At 36.6% G+C, this 17,514-nt stretch overlaps 1 protein-coding gene across 3 annotated transcripts in view; it reads right to left on the bottom strand.

Moving 5' to 3' along the window:
• The window catches only part of MACROD2 (mono-ADP ribosylhydrolase 2), a 2,262,400-nt gene that overhangs the window by 184,812 nt on the left and 2,060,074 nt on the right, over positions 1–17,514 (bottom strand). For all 3 annotated transcript variants that reach the window (XM_055132027.1, XM_055132028.1, XM_055132029.1), the window contains exons 10-11: positions 14,002–14,043; positions 4,261–4,344 (exon numbers count right to left, since the gene is read on the bottom strand). In XM_055132027.1, the coding sequence (XP_054988002.1) occupies positions 4,261–4,344; positions 14,002–14,043 (126 nt within the window). The remainder of the gene's footprint in view (positions 1–4,260; positions 4,345–14,001; positions 14,044–17,514) is intronic.

Here is a 17,514-nt window from a genome sequence, read left to right as displayed (position 1 = left end):
CAATTTTCAGATTTATTAAAATATCCCCATTTCCATGTCTTAAAAGTAGAAAAAGTCCTAAGGAGGATCAACAGAAATCCACAGGAAGGATCATAATATTGAAATTATAATACTGGAAGGAGCAACAAAGGTTAAGAATATATTGGCAAGGCAGTCAGAAAAAATTGAATACATAAAACGTTATACTGAAAGATTAATTCTTGACAACTACATAATTGTTAAATTTATTGAAAAATATTTTAAAATTTTTTCCAGAAACTAGCCATTCACCTTGAATTTTACCCAACAAACCTGTCTTTTAAAAAAGGTAAATAAGAGACCGAAGAGATACCACAGTGTGTAGGCTGCATGCATTGCACACGACTGATCTGAGTTCAGTCCCTCAAACCTCAGATGGCTCTCCAAGCACTGCCTGATGTGGACCCTGAGCACAGGGCCAGGAGTGAGCCCTGAACACAGCCAGGTGTATTCCCTTCCAAATAAAAACCCCAATAAAAAAAGGGAAAGGAATTTAATTAAATTTTGAAACAAATTCTTATTGACTTTACTAAAGGATCCCTTCATAAGGAGTTCTACCAAAACATGGCATGGAGGAAAGGGTATGAGAAAAACCATGCTTTATTACAGGTACTAAATTTTCTATAATAATATCCTCTTAATTAAAATTTTTTTCTGGGCAAAAACTAGAGTTATAATTGATTAAACAAGTATTAATGTGGGCATTTTTCTGCCCATGATTTTGCTAGTTCAGAGATAACTTGATCGTTTATTTCATATGCTAGTTATTAATTAGTTTTCTCAAATTACTAAATATTCTGTTATTTGCATAATGCTGTAGTAGGTCAAATAAAAAGTGTGCTTCAATTAAAACAATAAAAGTAAAACTCATATTCCACAGTATAAAAACACAAATGAATCAATTTGGAAATCAGTTAACTTAATTTTGATATTTGGTATTTTAATAAAATATCAAAATAATAGTGCTTAGTAGCATACATAAAAAGTTAAAGCTGTAGTGATCATAGGATTTCTTCCTTCAACAGAATGAGCTCTAATTTCCAGAAAAGAGGAGGGGAAATTATGGGAGAGGCTGTGTATTTCTAGACAAAAAAAAGGATTCTGAAATGAACAAATGGCTTGGACTTGGGCAAGTTAAATAACCATTTGCAGTCTTTCCTTTTAAAAAAATACATGGAATGAAAAATTTTGACCATATGCTCTTAAAATTCTTCTCTGGATATGAATACAATAATGATGGTTGCATATGCTGGAAAAATCTAGACAAGTTTGAGTTCTAATCCTATTCTTGTAAAGGAGTCAGTATTAGCGGTAGTTCTGGAGGATGAGAAGCAAATCTTACAGGAAGAAAGAAGAGAAATGAGGCCAAATGTGGTGAGTTAAACTTAGTGATCTATAAATAATAATAATAATAATGTCAGAGGCCCCTTTCAGTAAAACTATATAAGGGAGGTGTATAATATCAGAGAGATGACCAAATTTGAAAGAAACTTATAGCTCTAAAGTGAGGACAAAAGGTTCAGAGAGAAGGGCAGTGGTTCAACATACTCCTCTATGAAAGGAAACTATAATAATTTGTTTAGCAGGGAGTCTGGGTGTGGCACAATTGAAATAATGTGAGGAAATAACGCAAAAGCAAATTCAATACATGAATTTAGGCAAACAGCCTATTTTGTCAGAATGACTTACTGATGGAAAGTAGGTGAGTAAAGCATATTCATGGAATCATCCGCCATCCACCAAAGCAGTCGCTGCCTCTTTTGAAAAATTATTTTTTTATTTTTATTTTTCTGGAGAATAACACCTGTTAGCACCTGGTGGGCTTTGAGGACCACATGGGGTGGCACATATAGAACCCAGGCTGACTGTGCCTGTAAGCAAGTGCCCTACCTACATTATCAGCCCAGATTCTGCTGCTTGTATCACTTTCAAGTCATTTCATTTTCTAAATTCTTTTGTCTGTGAAGAAATTTTATGGATATTTTCTTTAACACAATTCTCATGTTTAGAATGATTAACACCTACAAGCTACATTCAAACAAGGTTGTCATGTATAGGGCATCCCTGCTAATAAACGTATAAAGATGACTTTTGTGGATGCTTCAAAGCAGATTACAAGACCACTACAGGGATCTGATGAACCCACAGTATTTAGACATATTAGGATTGTATAATGATGGTCTTAATCCCCAAAACGTATATAGGAAAGAACAGAAATAATTCCTTTCAAATGCTCCAAGGAATAACAAGGCATCCCCTCCATAACTCAGGGGATGGAACTGCTGCCATTTATGTCCCGCCACCATGACACGCGGAAATGAAACACATCTTTGGATCTAGGTCACACATTTAATGGAAACCACTCAAGAGGTAGAGGCTCTCCAGGGAACGAACAATTGTTGTTGTGCCTCTAATTCATTGTCCTGAAGAGATTGTTCAGAAATGACCTAATTACAGCAGTAGTTGGAAGCCCGTGCTACTCTCCTGATCAGACACTAGCCACGCCAGCTCCAGCTTCTCCATGGTTCCAAGTGTTCTTCCCTGACTTGACTCTAACCTCCTCAGCACTAACTTTCCATCTATTCGCAAAGTGTATACATTTTAGCAAGATTCTGATAATGTGACTATAGTTGTTTGCTAATGAAAATCCAGGCAAAATGGTAGGTACTTTACACATACTATGACTATTATTTATTGTGAGTTGTAAATGTTTATTTCTTCTCACCCAGAGGTCAGTGAACATTCTCTTCCATGCTCTCCTTCAAATACTCTTATTTTCAAAGAAAGAGGAGAAAATAGCCTTCTGTCCAACCTCTCTCAGATTCATACTCTTCTTCATGTACTGAATTCAACAGGAGAGTCAAGGGTAGCTATACCCACTACTGGGTGGGTAGAGCTCATCAATATTCAGAAGCTAATGCCATCTTTAGGAAGGTCCCTGTGGGATCAAGGCACCAGATTCTTGGTGCCACCTTAGTAGTAATAAAGCTAATGCAGATATTTTTCAAACGTTCTTTGAGTTTTTGCCTTTTCAATTAGTTCAGAACACAGATTGAGGATGAAATCAGAGTTATTACTTAACACTTGGAATCCTGACAGATGGAGGTTGTGCAATCCCAGTATGATCTCCCTTCGGAGAGATTCTGCCAGACAGAGAAGTTAATTCACAGCCACTAGTAGTCACCATTGCAACTGTATGTTTCTGACAAGGCTACATTCTTTCCAAATTGTTTACAATCAAAAATAGAAAGAAGGTGACATAAGAGGCCAGCCAATCCTGCCCCATGCTATGTACATCTTTCATGGCTGAGTCTTCTTTCTTAAAAGGAGAGAAACTCAGATGGAGGCATTTTCTAGAAAATTGTCCTTTCTTTTTCTGGTTTTACTGATTTCCGGATATATATCCTGCTTCTTTCCCCAATATTCATCATAGCCTTACCCTCTTATAAATTTCTAGAACAACTTTGTTATCTTGGCACCTTCGTCCCAGAAAACTCAAATTTAACATTGTCAGTACTAGTATATTCTCCATTTACAGTGGTTGAAGCAAGGTTCCAACTTCATTCCACAAAGACAGAAGGCATAAATACATTCTTTCAGAAATGTATGTATACTCTTAAGTGAGAGGGTCACTTTCAAAAGTGCCTAATTTACATTTTAAAAGGAAATATGAATAAACTGTGCTAGTATTATAAAAGAGAAACAGAGACATTTCTTCATAAAAGAGTCCAGTTGGAACTGTCCGTTCAGTACCTAAATGTAATGACAAGTGGGCTTCTGAAAAGTGAAAGAGGATGCGGAAGTCAAGAAACATTTCCTTTCATTACTGAGGATTGATTTTGGATAACAATATGTCCATGAAGGAAAAAATAAAAAGCAAAACATCAAATTTCAGAATACCTAACTTCTAAGAACTGACCACAACTTTTCAACAAAAGTAAAAAAAGAAAAACAAAATACAAAAAAAAACACACTGAAAAAATGATTTTTTTAATTCAGATTTTCTTATCAAATTCAAGCTCAAATATTTTTGTCCTTATGTTCTGGGGTGAATTTTCAGAAGAGATCAGGTGTGTTCAGGGTGGTATAGCCATGAGTTTTCAAGGTTAAGAAAAGATAAATAACTGCTTTGTAAATTTTGAACTCTGAGAACAATCTGAGCATGAAAGTATATACAAAATTTAAAAAATAAAACCAGAAGTTTTATTTTCCTTTTTTAGAGAATTTAAATATAGGACTTACCCTCACTAGATCCCTTGGAACATTCTGGTTTCTTTGCTTTGCTTTTCTTGTGGGGTGGTGAGAGGCCTTTTGGCTCTGCACCCTCTGGAAGTAAAAAGATTGAATATGCTGAATATTGCCTGTAGAGTTCAAAATTACTCTGAAGTTTAAAGATGTATGATTCTGAGAAAGTCCAGACATACAGTGAAACTTATTTGCAGATTTATCAGTCATCACAGTGAAACTAATTGTTTAACAATACTGTATATTTTTCCTATGAGCACAAACTTAAGCTTAACATCTGAAATAAAATTTTCTTAGTAGTTATCATTAAAAATTCTATTTATTAAAATGTAAAAGTTTGAGAGGTATTTTAACTAAAAAATCTCCCCATAAGGCAATCCCAAATTATTTACAGTTCATTTTTTTGAGGAAAGTTTGATTTAAAATTGTTATTATGCAGCTTCACCTTCAAAATGGGAGTACTGAGCTGTAATATTATCTCATTTTTTATTTAAAACCTTATCTATTAATTAACATTGTTATTGTGTGATTTTGCTTTCAAAGCAGAGTTTGATGAGCTGCAATACCATCTCATTTTAAGAGTGACTGGGGCTTGATGCTGGAGCGATATCACAGTGGGTAGTGCATTTGCCTTGCACGTAGCTGACCCGGGTTCGAATCCTAGCATCCCATATAGTCCCCTGAGCACCGCCAGGAGTAATTCCTGAGTGCAGAGCCAGGAGTAACACCTGTGTATCACCGGGTATGACCCAAAAAAGAAAAAAAAAAGAGTGACTGGGGCTTGAAATGATCTTCTACTATTTCTCAGACTTCTTTAGTAATTCATATTTTACATAGCCTCTTTATACTTCCCATTAAAATATTGTCTAATCTACTATTATCAATGTCTTATCCTTGACAAGTCTATCTGGGGTGGGTGCGGGGAACCAATTAAATTCTGAAGACTCTTAGAACCATCCCTATCACCAGCCCTGGTCTCCCATCAAGCTACAAATTTATATCTTCAATTGCTTTTGTGGCTGGCATCTCATTTTTTATTCTGTTTCCTTTTCCAGATTTACTCTATACCTTTACTATACCCCATCCCACACACCAAATCTGAACTTGGTGGGGTTTTGAAGGGCTGTTATTAAATGCGACAATGAACACCCTTTTTTCCAGATTCTACTTATTTAATTTGTTCATTTTGGTTTGGGGGCTACATGTAGCAGTACTTAGGGCTTATTCCTGGCTCTGTGCTCCGAGATCATTCCTGAAAGTGTTCAGGGGATCATATGTGGTGTTAGGATTGAACCCTCATCAGTAGATTACAAACAGTAGATTACAGCCTTACCTGCTATCCTATCACTTAGGCCCCACCTGGGCTTTCAATCAGTTGAAAACACAGATATCTTTTTGATAGCTGCCAACAGTCTTTGTGAGATAGCTGTATCTCTCAGTCTAAGGTCCCATTACTATGACAGAAGGACCCAGTTGTCCATGTCCACATGCCCTTTTCTACATAGTCCTCTCTGTCCACATGATTGGTACAAGAATTTAACTGTGTCCATCTATTCTCAGCCCCAATGATTTACTCTCACTCAACTCTCGTCAAGCATTTCAAATTTATGTAAATAATTTCATTAGGCATTTCAAACTACAGAGTCAGTCCAATATTCTCCATGTCAGCAAACCAGTTATATCAGTGGTATTCCAACATCTCATGAAATTTAAATCAAAAACTGAAGTGGCAGTTTTAATACTTCATTTGATTTTCCTATAACTATATTCTATTAGCTGATAGAATACACTAGACTACATCCAATGTTCACCCTCTGTGACTATACTTTGCAATCACTATTTCTGTGCAAATCCGCAGCATATCTTATCTGAGTAAATACTATAACCTTCTAATTTCAAACCTCTCCATTTCTAATCTCTCCACAATCTATTTCCCATGGAGCAGCCAGAAATGTCTTTTGAAACAAATTTATCATGTGGCTTGTCTGCTTAAAAATCTTTATTATTAGAATTTAAATTCCATGATACAGGACATTTTACTTGGGTAATTCCTGCTATATTAGCCGACTTACTCCACTTGTTTTTAGTCTTCAAGTTTATGGACACGCATTGTGTTCATCAATCATTACTCTGCTGGCTCCTACTGTTCTTCTAAAACCATGTGTACTGAAATGTTTACTAACCTTCTCACCCCTTGAATCTCAGATCAAACTTGACCCCGAAGAAAGGCCTTCCCTGACTATCTAGTCAAAAAGTGTCCCTGTGGGGACTGTAATCTTATCACTCAACATAGCAATCATACTATCTGAAGTGATTTTGCTTTTCTTGTTTCTTTTTTGTTTTTGAGCCATTCCTGGCTGTTCTCAGGGCTGACTCCTAGATCTGTGCTCTGGGATCCCTCTTGATGCTGCGCATGAGACATATGTGATATGAGGGATCAAAGTGAGCATCAGACTTGACAAGACCAGACAAGTGCTTTGCTCCTGTACTATCTCTCTGCCTCAAGCCTGTTTCTTTATTGTGTGTCTCCTTTATCCAGCTCCAAGAATATAAGCTCCGTAAGAAAAGGACATTTATCTTTCCTAACCATATTGTGTCTCTGTACTTAACAGTACTTTAAAATTTTCATTTCAAATTCTATTTTAGTTCTTCTTCACCCAGGCCTTCCTTTAAGGCCAAGATATAATAGGACCTGTGCCTAATTTTTACCTCTCAGCAGATGCTGCTGTATGCCAGGATTATAAAATTACACTATCAAGTGGTGGTGACTCATTTTTCTTTTATATTTATTAAATAGGGAAAAGAAACATTCATATGATAGATGTGCTATTTAAAAACTTTGGCATTATGGACTACAAAGGTTTTAGGACACTAAGTTGATTTTCTGTGGTTGCAAGTCAGTCACCACTAAGGTCATTGCCACGGCCAGGGAGAAAAAATTTTGCCAACGACTGCATTAGCAATTCACCCAACTCTGTCACCAGGTGTGAGATGGATGTTGACCCTTTGGAATGGGTTCAGCTAAAACAGAAATGAGATGCTTAGAACAGCTCACTGCCCACAGATGCTGGGCTCAAAGGGATTCATAAAATGGACAAAACAACATTTACAATCTTACTTGGAGAAAAATCTAAAGCTTTCTCACTCCCTAAGTGCGTGCTGTGCAACTGGGAACAAGAGGGCATGTTCTATGCTGAGAATTCAACTGTAAGCCAGTATTTCTTGAAAGGGAGGTTTTAATATTTGATTTAATTCTTGATATCCCACTTGAATGAAAATTCTTGGTGAACTGATGAGATTGACTAAGACATCTATTTGCTAACTTTTTGAGATATGTAATCACCCAGACAAAAGTGAAATTTTATTACTTTTTAGTCATGGTGCTTTGATTTGTTACATGGATAAAATAACCAATAATAGCCAAGATCTTAAAATGACACAAATACTGGGCTGGAGCGATAGCACAGCGGGTAGGGCATTTGCCCAGAGAGCCCGACAAGCTACCGAGAGTATCTCACCCACCTGGCAGAGCCTGGCAAGCTACCCATGGCGTATTCAATATGCCAAAAATAGTAACAAGTCTCACAATGGAGATGTTACTAGTGCCCAATTGAGGAAGTCAATGAGCAACAGGATGACAGTGACAGTGACAGCCAAAATCTTAAAATAATACAAATACCTAAGAATAAATAACTAGATAAATTGTATCATATGTAAGGCACAATTTATCTAGTTATCTATATCTATATCTACCTATAGGTAGATATAGATATATCTAGCACTATTTATTTAGATAAATTGTGCCACACACAAGCAGTTTTATATAAAGCTATATATTTATACATGTCATGGAATACTACTCACTATAAAAAGATAAAATCATTAAATTTGCTGCCATGTGGAATGAACTAGAGGATATAATTCTGAATGAAGTCAGTCAAAATGGTAAGGATATATTTACAATGATATATCTCATGTATGAAGGATATAAAGAAACATAGTCAGGAAGCAGCATTCTATGTTGCCTCTGTTTCTGTCAGAGAGAAGAAACCTGGGGATTTTCCATGAGTAGAACTTTGTTCCCTGAAGAACTCAACTATATCCCTGACTCTGAGATGGCTGAAGTGCGATTGGCAGTGACTGATTTTCTGTCCCTTCTTGGTCCATTTGGAGCCCCTTTTCACAGTATGTCATGTTGGAAATAGAAAGTCATGGGAATCAATTGCTATGTTATTCACTGTCACTGTCATCCCGTTGCTCATCGATTTGTTTGAGTGGGCACCAGTAACGTCTCTCATTGAGAGACTTATTGTTACTGTTTTTGGCATATCCAATACACACGGGTAGCTTGCCAGGCTCTGCCACGCAGGCTCATACTCTCGGTACCTTGCCGTGCTCTCTGAGAGGGGCAGAGGAATTGAACTCAGGTAGGCCGCATGAAAAGCGAATGCCCAACCACTGTGCTATTGCTCCAGCCCATGTTAGGGTTAGGGAAACTAATTTAGGACTTATAAAGAATTCCAGGCAGTTAATCCAGTCTTTCACTGTGAAAGCAGAACACCACCTTAAGAAAGACCCATTTTTCTACTAGCTGAGATATGACTGCCTCTTCTTAATATTTATGAATAGAGACAGGAGAACGTGCCTTAAGAAGGTGAATTTTGAAGCTAGAAATGCATGGATGCAACTCTGGCTCTGTTGTCTAAGCAAAAACTAATTTATGTTTAGGCTCAAATAATAACCATCTCTGTCTCCAGTTTTATTGAGTTCTTGTATGTTAGTACATGGTGCATACTCAATTAAAGTTGGGTTCAGCAAACGGAGCGACATAACCAACGGAAGCTAACATGCATCAGCCTCTTTTATCTATCCCTTCTCTACTTCCACAATTATTGTTTTCCTGTTTGGGTAGCTTGAACAATATCATGGTTGGTGTATTTACACAAGAAAAAATTTAAAAGTCTTTCAATAGAGGTTCTTCCCACCCAGAAATTACATTTGTCAGCACCTCCCTGATTTTTGATATTCTAATTATTTACCATTACTTGCTAGTATTGATTGGGTATGTAGCTATTTCTTATATTCTGTGCTTTTACAAATTTCTTTAGCTTTTCTACTTACATGAGAAAAATAGATGATGCAGAACAGAGAACAAGCAGCAGGTAATAATCTTGGAGGCTGGTCAGACTGATCTTAGAAACTAACACATCTAAGTGTGAGATCTGAACAGAAGCTGGCTGCCCACCAACGTCTGGCAAGACCAGCTGGCACACCATGGAACCATCCTGCACAGAAATCCCCCATGATTTCAGCACTCAGATATTAGGAAATGGAGATCATATCACATGCCCATTTGATTAAATGACTTAGCATTCTTGGGTCATTGAGTATGACTTGAACGGCTGTGTCCAGCTGCTAAAGATAACCCCCACATTAGACATGGAGTGGCTAAAATCAGAAATAATGACCCAATTAATGTCTTCAAATCTCAAATTCTGACTCCTACCTTCTGGGTTCTATATTAGTATTGACAATAATTGTCTGTTTTTTATAAAAATGTCACTCAGTGGTTTGACTAGCCTGCAACATATCATTAAGAAGCCAACTCCTTTTTACCTAGAAATGTGTACTTATGGCACTTCGGCAAATGACCTTAGTGAGATATGGTCCTTAATTTAGAGTACTGAAAGTGTTGTGATTTCCAAAGCTGAAGGATAATTTCAGGATGTTGTCCTGAACTTTATAATAAAAATATCAAACATCAATAACAAGATTTTGGATGCCAAAAACTGGTGATCCTGTAACGCTAACATATATTTCTCTTAAATAATGAGACTTCCTCCATGGGCATAGAAACTAAAATTTTTTCTTGAGCTTTTCTACAAAAAGTATGAATCTCTTCCTTAAGTTAATTTTTTGTTCGTTGTGAGTCATACCCAACAGTGCTCAGTGCTACTCCTGCCTCTGTGTCCAGGGTTTCTCCTAGTTGTATTCAGGGACCATGTACTTCTGGGATAGAATTTAGATTCCCATATGCAAGGCTGGTGCTCAGCCCTTTGAATTCTCTCTTCAGTTCAAGGTTGTATTTTCTTATAAAATATATTGAAAAGGTGAGTGCTAGTACAGAATTTTTATGGCATACAATCTTGCTATTCAATACCCCAAACTGTTAAGGAGTACTTGAAAAGCTGTTAGTTGGAATTTAGGGGTAATATTAAACACACACAGAATATTGTAATAGTATGAGAAAAAACTAAAATATCTGACTGATAATTTTATATCGATCATATGCTAAAATAATGAATGTATATATTATTATATGAATGTTTTATAATTGTCACTGTCACTGTTATCCCGTTGTTCATGGATTTGTTCGAGTGGCCACAGTAAGGTCTCTCAATGTGAGACTTATTGTTACTGTTTTTGGCATATCCAATACGCCATGGTTAGCTTACCAGGCTCTGCTTAGCTTACCAGGCTCTGCCGTTCGGGCTTGATACTCTCGGTAGCTTGCTGGGCTATTCGAGAGGGACAGAGGAATCGAATACAGGTCGGCTGTGTGAAAAATGAATGCCCTACCGTTGTGCTATCGCTCCAGCCCTGTATTATAATTAACTTAACTTATTTCTTTTGACTGTATTTTTTTGGTATGACTATTAGTAAGCCTAAAATTACACAACAGCTCACAATAAACCACTTCTATGGAGTGTTAAAACAGACCATGCCTCAGACTGATAAACAAACCCTTTTTCATCATCGGCTGAGGGTTGCTCCAGAGACATTAACTAACTAGTGCTTTGAGTCTGCTTTCGTGGCCAGAGGTAAATATCCAGCAGAGAGTCACAAGAACTTAAAAAACTGTTGGTCTTACATGCCCATTGTTCATGCCAAGAGAACATAGTTGGGAACTGATGATGGTTAGTAGAGCCTCCCTTCTTTCTACCTCCTTCATTCCTGCCCTTGACTTTATACTGATTCTTCCTCAGTTTCCCTTGATCTCTAAACCCATTGCCCTAGTGAAATCAAGACAATCTTAGGAATCAGATGTTTGGAGAGGAAAATGGCTGGGGTGAACCACTAGTGGTTACTATGGAGTTGTAACATTTACCCTTAAAATGAAAACATGTACACCTTTGTAAAAATATCTAAACAACTGAGAACCCAGAGACTTGTAGCATACTATAAATTAAATGTTAATATTCATAGAGAAAAATGAAAGAGTAGGCAAATCTATAAAGAGTGCTCTGATGAACTATGATTTTAAAAAAGAAACTGATCATATAAATGGTAAGGGGAGGGAGAATGAACAAAATTTAAAAAGAAAAAGATCATTTAAAATAAACATAACCTAAAAGTTTGGTCACCCCTAAAAACTGTCTTAAGAGAGCTTTTGAGGATGTGGTTATCACTTGCAGGGAGTTTTAAATTAAAAAGAATATGGGCAGGAGTGATAGTACAGTGTGTAGGGAATTAGCATGTGGCTGGCCTGGGTTTTCTCCCCCCATATCCCAGGTGGTATCCTGAGTCCCACCAGGAGTGATTCCTGAATGCAGAGCCAAGAGTAACCCCAGAACTTTGCCAGGTGTGGGCCAAAAACTAAAAACAAACAAAAAACTGCTTTTAATTAAACAAAATATTACATAAAATTAAAATCACTGAATTATTTTTGTAAATAACACACTTCATTTTTTATTCTTTAAAAAATTTTTACTAAGTCACCATGAGTTATAAAGATATTCAGACTAAGATACCTCTTTTAACTTTTAACTTTGACTCTATCACCCTTTTATGCCTAGATCCGTGTAATATAGAGGAAATGAAGCTCTTATAGCATAAATTTACTATTTTGCCCTTACAATACCTGGTAAAACAAAAGAATGATAATTTACTGAATGTTTACAATGACACGAAATATTTTATTATTGTTGGTTTTTAGACCACACCCACTGGTGCTCAGGTCTGATTCCTGACTCTGAGTTTAGGGATCATGCTTGGCAGGGATCAGAGATGCCACTCTGGCTGTGTTCGGGGGAAATTCCCTACCCACTGTACTATCACTCCAGCACTCCCTAAAAAAATCTTTTTTTTTTTTTTTTGCGTCACACCTGGCGATGCACAGGGGTTACTCCTGGCTCTGCACTCAGGAATTACTCCTGGCGGTGCTCAGGGGACCAAATGGGATGCTGGGAATCAAACCCGGGTCGGCTGCATGCAAGGCAAAAGCCCTACTCTCTGTGCTATTGCTCCAGCCCCCCTAAAAATATTTTAAGCACAGTATTTTGTTTAATCTCAAAACAACTTTGATAGGTGCTATTGCTTCCAGAGGTGTAGACTTGACAATACAGAGAAAGGCTCTGTCCAAACTCAATGCATAGTGGTATTAAGTTGGAGTTCAGGTATATTGATTAATGAATTCAAGAAAATATTTTGTAGCTACTAGTCCAGAGTATTATTCGTACAGCGGGTAGGGTATTTGCCTTGCATTTGGCCGACCTGGGTTCGATTCCTTCAGCCCTCTTGGAGAGCCCGGCAAACTACTGAGAGTATCTGGTCTGCATGGCAGAGCCTGGCAAGCTACCCTTGGTGTATTTGATATGCCAAAAACAGTAACAACAAGTCTCACAATGGAGACGTTGCTGGTGCTTGTTCGAGCAAATTGTGAGCAACAAGATGACAGTGATACGGTGATACAGTCCAGAATATATGTTTTCAACTTCTAGGTTTCCTCATCTTTTGAGGAGCATTCAACTTAGTTTCTGATATTTAGACTAAATAGTATTTCATCTGTACAAAGTGTATTTTCCAGACATACTACAGCAATATTTTCAGGGCCTAAATCCCCGTCAGAAGCTTTCTGGGACTCATTCAGAGACTGAGTTTATTTTCTATTTATCTGAGTATTAGTGGACTTTTGAATGCCTGTTTCTAAGAAGAAAGTTTGGTTAAAATGGCGTTATGAATCCCGTGAGGCTGTCTTAATAGGGTACATCTTTCTCTGACTCACTCTCTCAAGATGCCACTTTGGAAGGTGACTCTGATGCAGTGATGAAGTTTAGGCCTTGTAAAGAGGCATGGCAAAAATGATTTAGGAAACTACCCTAGTGAAAATCTCAGCAGAGTACTGATATCAATCATTAGCAAAATAAATAAGTGAAGAAATCTTCATCTAATTCCAGTCCCTATTTGTTCAGATTTCTGTTGAAATCTGGAGGAGGATCACAGCACACTTGCTGTGCTCTGTCTATTCCTGACCCACAGATATACAAGCAAAAGTGTATTCATTAGCCACCAAGTTTTGGATCTGGGGTAAGGTGATTGCCTTGCATGCATCTGCTTCCAACTCAATCCCTGGCACCAGTTTTGGACTCTGAGTCCTGCCATGAGTTATCACTGAACACAGAGCCAGGAGTAAGTCTTGAGCACAGTCTAGTGTGGCCCTAAAACCACCCCTTCCAAAATAGTTTGGTGGCTGATTTCTTATTCAACTCTCTAAACCAAAAGGTCATGTTTCAGTTTTATCTGATCTATCAGGATGCTCACAGTCAAGTTTTAGTGCTAAAATTAAAAAACTGCATTAGCTCTAAGATTTAACATAACTATTTTCTTACTTTATGGTCTTAAGTATACATTTCTATGCTATTAACCATATTGTGTCTTTCTTGTTAAAAAATGTGAGATCACATAAGCGATAAAATGATACTTATCTATGTTTTAAGACCAAAATCATAAATTTGATACCTGCATCTTCTTTCATGTCAATGTCTTCTTCATTAATATCATCTATTAAAAAACAAGAGAGACAGTACAAAAGTCAGAAACACCAGAATGCTCCAATTTAACCAATTTAAAATTAAACCAAAAAAAAACTCAGTAGAAAGGAGAATGTTAAATTTTGTTTATCCTGCCTTATATCATCATTGTTATTAAAGAAAGAAATCTTGCATACATGAGTACAATTTCACATGGTTTACATTTTTAAAATATTCTTTATTTATAGTAAAAACCAATGTTATAATTTATTTTCATAAGATGCTTCTTTTGTCTGAAGAAATAAAAATCACACAATAAAAAGACTACCTGTTTTTTCAGTATTTGCTTAATCACATGCGCTCACCTTAAATGTCTGAGCAGCCTGGGCAAATCACCATTCAGGTGTGGGTTGATACATTGAATTCCTGCAGGCACCATGGAAAAATGCTAGTTTCCTACACTTAAAAATCCAAAATCTTGAGCTAAGTGATTTCTGATGCTTCTGATAGCTACACCTATTTCCATTAACTCCTCTCTTTCGCTTTCTCAGTTACCCCATTTAACTCACAAGGACAAACACTTTCCAGTGCTAGACTAGAGAACACAGCTTCATCGGGGAGTTGGGCAGTTCCCAAGCAGTGTTAGGGGTATCAATGAGCCATTCCCATCAGTTATTGACCTATTAGGCATGAGGTTCAATATGTGAGCCCAAAGACGGATTGCTGCTTGGGACCTACAGTACTGGGGACCATCAGAGTTATTCTGTTAGTGTTCAAGGACATATTTGCTTTTCTAAACTTTTAACATACCATCTCTGCAGAAAATATTCTTCACAATGTGAAATTCTCTTGTTCCATGTTTCCTCTTCTCTATTCACATTATTGCAACCCAAATTCGTGTACACAGTGCCAGCCATCTTTATTTTGTGAGTTCCTGACTTCTCTCCTCCTAGCCCCACTTATAATTCCTCATTTTTGAACATGTAACTCTTAAATCTATTTTAAAATAAAACTCTAAACTAATTTACAATCACTTTGTAATACTAAGTCCCTAATGCAAAAAGTTTAGATGTGGTGAGTGGGTCGGTCAGGCTCAAGGTCAGTGATGTACAGATTCAATCACTTTTATGTTTCATTATTCTTAGCCCCTTCACTCTCTCACCTATTGGAAGATATCACTTGATCATTTTCTATTTTCTTAAGTCCTTTGCTTTTAAGTTTAGCTTTCCTGTTGCAATTCCAGAGGTGAGTTTCTTCTCCACACCTTGTCAAACTTCGAGGCCATGCTGAAGCACCATTACACTTGCTTTGCCCAATTTTGGAAAAACAGTTGTGTATGCCTTATTTTTAATGTTTTCTGAATGTAAATTTTAAGGACTTTAGGGTTTAGTTCTAAATATTAGCTTCTCCAACCCCTATTAAATAGGTGTATGAACTGAGAAAAGTTAGTTATTCCTGGGTTTCAAATTCATCAATTATAGAGTAGAAAGGTCAATAATGTCCCTCTTATGTAGAGTTGTGCGTGGATTAATGAGATTTTGTTACAGAAGACAGGAGGATAGCTACTGAAACAACATTATATAATAAATATTATCTATTTTACTATGAAATCTCATAGCCTTGTTAATTGCTGAAATATTGTTTTATGGGTCCATCTCTAGGTCATGAATTCTTCAATGATAAAAAGATTTTGTTTTTGTTTTTGTTTTGGAGCCACACCTGCTAGTGCTCAGGAATTATTTCTGACTCTGCTCAGGAATTACTCCTGGAGGCCTGGGGAACCATGTAGGGCTCCAATCAGCTGTGCGCAAGGCAAGTGACCTACCTACTATTCTATCACTATGACATCAAGAGCATATTTGATATTCTTTTGTATCCCATTTTATAATTGATGCTATATGTTAAATTTAACAAATTTATGTGTTTTGCTAAATTTCCACTATTCTCTATGTATCTCTTATAGGACACTATTTACATGTGTAAAATTCACAAATAAAGGAGAGAGTAAAAGTTTGCAACTTTCTCTGTTGCTAACTATTCATAATTTAATAATTTTAGCCAAATTAATTCAAAATGGCACTCTGCTAAGGGAAAGTCATTAATAATTATTAGAGAAATATTAGTTTAAATGCAAAATACATTTTATTTAAGGTTTTAAAAGGCAATTCTTGATGACCATAGCTAACTTTTAAGATACTAAGTTTTCTTCCATTCAAATATATCAGAATAATTAGTGATTTTCTATATATATATTATTCTTTCTATGAATGCAGTTTTGGCAAGAAAAATACTTATTTCTTAGAAATGTAATTTCTCAAGCAAATGAGTATCATGATGTTAAAAAGTAAACTCTTCACAGATTCTTCCCTGAATTTACTATATTTAAATAGAATTTTGATTTCTAGAACCATGTAACATCTCTATGACAACAGACTCTTGGAATCACAGAAGTGATGAAAAAGAGAGTCTTCAGGGTTTCTAGAGAAAATTAAAGGAAGAATGGAAGATCACTTTGTTTGCCACCCATGTATCTACATGTCCATCTGGGAGACACTCTTGGTACTCTATGGAGAGTGAGGATTTGCATGTGGGTTAGTAATAACCAAGATAAATCCATCACTTTAGCAATTGTCTAGAAACTTGGTAAGGGAACAAAGATGCAGATGAATTTGAATGAGTAGTGGAAGGTGGTCAAAGGTATTACAAAAGGTGTCAGAGAGGAAATATACTTCCAGTCTGGCTAGAGGAAAACAGTGGAAAGTGCAAAACTAGAGCTGACATTTGAATATTACAAACTATACCAATAGCACCTTCCTCAGAATAGCCTCTATGTGATGGATAACACTTAAGATATCCATTCATTCATTCATTCATTCATTCATTCATTCATTCATTATTTTTACTCTACCTATAGAGTATTTATAAGCTTACTCAGGATTTGAACTCAAACTCTTTGACTTTCTTTCAAAATTAATCTTGTAGTGATGGCAAATTATGCAGAGCTCTACCTTATTTTCCATATGTAGAAAATAGGAAAAATAAAAAAAGCCCAATGTTCAAAGGTTTTAATACATCTAAACTGCTTACACAGAATGATCGTTCTATAAACACTATTATGGTCATGATGACTTCATTATTGTTACATTTACCATTTAAGTTGCCATCTGATGGCCCTGACCACCTGCCAGAACTGCAAAAGGTCATGAGGATACAGGCTGACAAAGAACTGGGAGATACATAAAAGTAAGACAATAATCTGAACCAGAGTTAACAGATTCTCTGAAATCCTAATGGGAAATAGACAAGAGGCAGCAAAATCAGAGTGAAGGTTATAAGAGCTTTCCTGAAGAGGTGAAGCTTAAGTGAAGTGTAAAAGGATGCACTGAGTTAACTAAAGGAAGGGAAGGTTTAAACAGAATTCTAGCAGATATATTTGCTCTTCCCATACACCCTGTTATAACACTTCAGACTTGGAGCATTATCCATTTATCAGTAATTAGAT

Source organism: Sorex araneus, chromosome 3 (genome assembly GCF_027595985.1).
Source record: "Sorex araneus isolate mSorAra2 chromosome 3, mSorAra2.pri, whole genome shotgun sequence".
Taxonomy (NCBI): Eukaryota; Metazoa; Chordata; class Mammalia; order Eulipotyphla; family Soricidae; genus Sorex; species Sorex araneus.
Note: the sequence above shows the minus strand (reverse complement) of the source record. Positions and strands in the feature narration are given on the sequence as shown.